The sequence below is a fragment of the Priapulus caudatus genome, unplaced genomic scaffold (genome assembly GCF_000485595.1).
Source record: "Priapulus caudatus unplaced genomic scaffold, Priapulus_caudatus-5.0.1 Scaffold660, whole genome shotgun sequence".
NCBI lineage: Eukaryota > Metazoa > Priapulida > Priapulimorpha > Priapulimorphida > Priapulidae > Priapulus > Priapulus caudatus.
In genome coordinates, this window is record NW_014577721.1 from 29,950 (window position 1) to 32,891 (window position 2,942).

The following is a 2,942-nucleotide window of genomic DNA, read 5'->3' on the forward strand; positions in this document are numbered from 1 at the left end:
GAGAGAGAGAGAGAGAGAGAGAGAGAGAGAGAGAGAGAGAGAGAGAGAGAGAAAAATGACATAGAGAGAGAGAGAAACTATAACGCGTCACTGCGCAGATATATTTGTTCGCGTTAGTCCGAGTACGTGCTCAACGAATTCCCCCCCTGGATCCGGGGACAACCGTGTGGTCGTGGAAACGCACGGCGGCTGCAGCAGCAACAGCCGACGAGGCAGCGCAGCGGTCGACTAGCGGCTGCCAGCGACAGCGTCGACTAGCGGCTGCAGCGGCTGCAGCGACAAGCGGCAGCCAGCGGCAGCGTCGACTCTCTCTCTCTCTCTCTCTCTCTCTCTCTCCCTCTCTCTCTCTCTCTGTCCTTTCTCTCTCCCAACTCTTTCTCTCGAGTTACCGCAGCCAAGAAGCCCGCGCAATGTAGGCGCGCCGTGTTGCCCTCCTAAGCGACTGCAATCAACTGCAATCAACTGCAATCAACTGCAATCAACTCTTGCCGTGCCGATTACCGCGAGAATTTATCTCTCGCGCGCGCGGAACACGGCACACTCGCGTACGTCCGGCACCGTAGACTGACACCGCAAGTCGGCGCCAATCGACGGTGCTCGTCCGCGCGGGGGGCGTTCGGTGTCAGTCTAAGCACTCGCGCGGTAACAGACGACGGCAAAAGTTACATTAGTTACGTGACCGACGTACGGCGCTGCTGCTGCCACCTCGCGGCAACGTGACTCACGAGCCGTGATTCAGAATCCCTCTATACACGTCTGAGTCACCTCCCGTCTTCCGCCGCTCGTGCGCGCGCGTCTGCGGTGTGAAGGGCAGACGCGTGCGGACTAGCACTCCGTATGCGGGCAAAGCTGTATCGCCGCGCTCCTTATTATACAGGGAACAACTTGGATATATCCCGGCTCGCGAAACGTGTCTAGAATAACGTGAGGGGTTTCTCTAACATAGCGCACGGTAATTGGCTCTCTCTCTCTCTCTCTCTCTCTCTCTCTCTCTCTCTCTCTCGCCTTCTACCAATCTCTCTCTCTCTCTTTCTCTCTCTCTCTCTCTGTCATGCTTCCATTCTCTCGCCTTCCTTCTGGGCTACTCTGAGAGTAATCGCTCACTCATTCTCCCCTCTCCTTTTAATCTCTCTCTCTCTCCCTTTTTCTCTCCCTATTCATCTCCCCCGCTCTACCTGGCCTTCCTTCTATTCTCACTCTCTCCTTCTCTCTCTCTCCTTCTTTCTTTCTTGTTTTCTTTTTCGCTCTCTTTTTCTCTCTCGGTCTCTCTGTCTTTCTCTCTCTCCCTCTGTCAGTCTGTCTACCCATTCATTATTTAGCACGTACAACATTACGCGCGCGTTTCCATCATAACAACAACGTTTACCGCCGCGCTACAGCCACCACTCCGCGCTCCCTCGCTCGCTTACAAGCAGGGGTTATATTAGGCACCAAAATAAAACACCTGAACATTGGTCAATCGACGGGGGGGAACCTCGGCGGCAACGACGCCCGCCCGCTGGGAGGGGGCGCCACCGCCTCCGCCTCCGCTCACGAACACTGCTGCCACGCGCAGTGGCACGGCGTCGCCGTCTCGACGGGGGCGCCACCTGCCGACGGGTAGTAGTAGTAGATCTGCTGGTAGAGCGGATAGACGGTCACCTGCGGCTGCAGGATGTGTCGCATCGGCGGCGCCCCCTGGTGTCCTCCGCCGCCGCCGTGCACGCTCGCGTCGAACTGCGCCAGCTGCTGCTGCTTGCAGTACGCGGCGCGGCGCTGCTGCTGCTGCAGCGTCTCGCCGCCCATCTGCGCGACGAGCTGCAGTATCTGCCGACGCTCGTGTCCCATCAGACACACGGTGCTGTCGTCGATGACGCGCCGCAGCACGAGCAGGTAGTCGCGTCGCTCGGCGTCGGCCGTCGGCGCGAAGTGCGACGCCAGGTACGAGTCGAGCTTGCGTCCCTGCGCCTGCAGGTCGGGAAAGTCGATGAAGAAGCGCGAGCACATGTAGCGCTCGAGCGAGCGTATCGCTTCGCGGTCGGCTGCCGCGTACCCCCGCGCCAACAGGAAGCAGTACTTCAGCAGGCCGCCGCCTCGGATCTCCTCGGGGGAACGCGTCGCGATGAGACGCTGCTTGAGGTGGCCTAGCGCCTCGACGAAGTCACCATACACGGACTCGGCGACGACGGTGGGGTAGAATTGCTCGCTCATCGGCACCCAAGCGTGGTCGTAGAAGGCGAGCAGCGAGTCGAGCACGATCTGGAACGAGTCGACGCTGAATTCGAACGCGCGTTGCATCGTGTCGACGAACTTCAGCTCGACGTGCTTGCCGGCGTTGTTGTTGAGCGAGATCAGCGACCACCGATCCCCTCCTCCGTTACCATCCCCGCCGCTCGCCGGCTGCGACACCCGCACCAGCTTCTTCACGTAGCCCTCCTTCAGCACGCGCGTGCTGATCTTCCCCGTGGCGACCCCAGCCGGGAGGAACTCTAACAGTGACCCCAACACCGCCGTCTTTATCCTCTCCAGGTCGCGCGCGTTCGACAGGTCGACGCCGAAGATGAGATCGAGGTCGTTGTAGGAGCGGTGGCGGTCGCCGGCGAGCACGTAGTTGGCGGCGCCGCCGTTGAGGCGGATGTCGCGCACGTGGATGCCGTCGTCGCGCAGACGCTCGCGTACGACCTGCGTGAGCCGACGCAGCTTGATGTGCAGCGTCGGGAAGTTGCCGCGACCGTGGATCGGCACCTCCTCCTCCATGACCTCGTCGAGCCGACGCACCTGCGAGCAGAAGAGGTGAGAGGGGCGCAGGTGAGAACAGGTGAGTAGGCAATTGATAGGTAGATGAGAGGACAGGTAGGTAAGCGGCACAGGTAGATGGACAGGCAGATGTAGGTAGAAGAGGTAGATGGGTGGATAGATGGATGTATGGATGGATGGATGGATGGATGGATGGATGGATGGAT

General features: G+C 60.0%; 1 protein-coding gene across 1 annotated transcript in view; it reads right to left on the minus strand.

Annotated features, from left to right (window-relative positions):
* Nucleotides 1-315: 315 nt before the first annotated feature.
* Nucleotides 316-2,942, minus strand: part of LOC106812548 (protein FAM46C-like) — a 9,692-nt gene continuing 7,065 nt past the window's right edge. Inside the window, exon 2 of the mRNA XM_014816444.1 lies at nucleotides 316-2,757. Coding sequence (XP_014671930.1) covers nucleotides 1,531-2,757 — 1,227 coding nt within the window. The 3' untranslated portion in view covers nucleotides 316-1,530. The remainder of the gene's footprint in view (nucleotides 2,758-2,942) is intronic.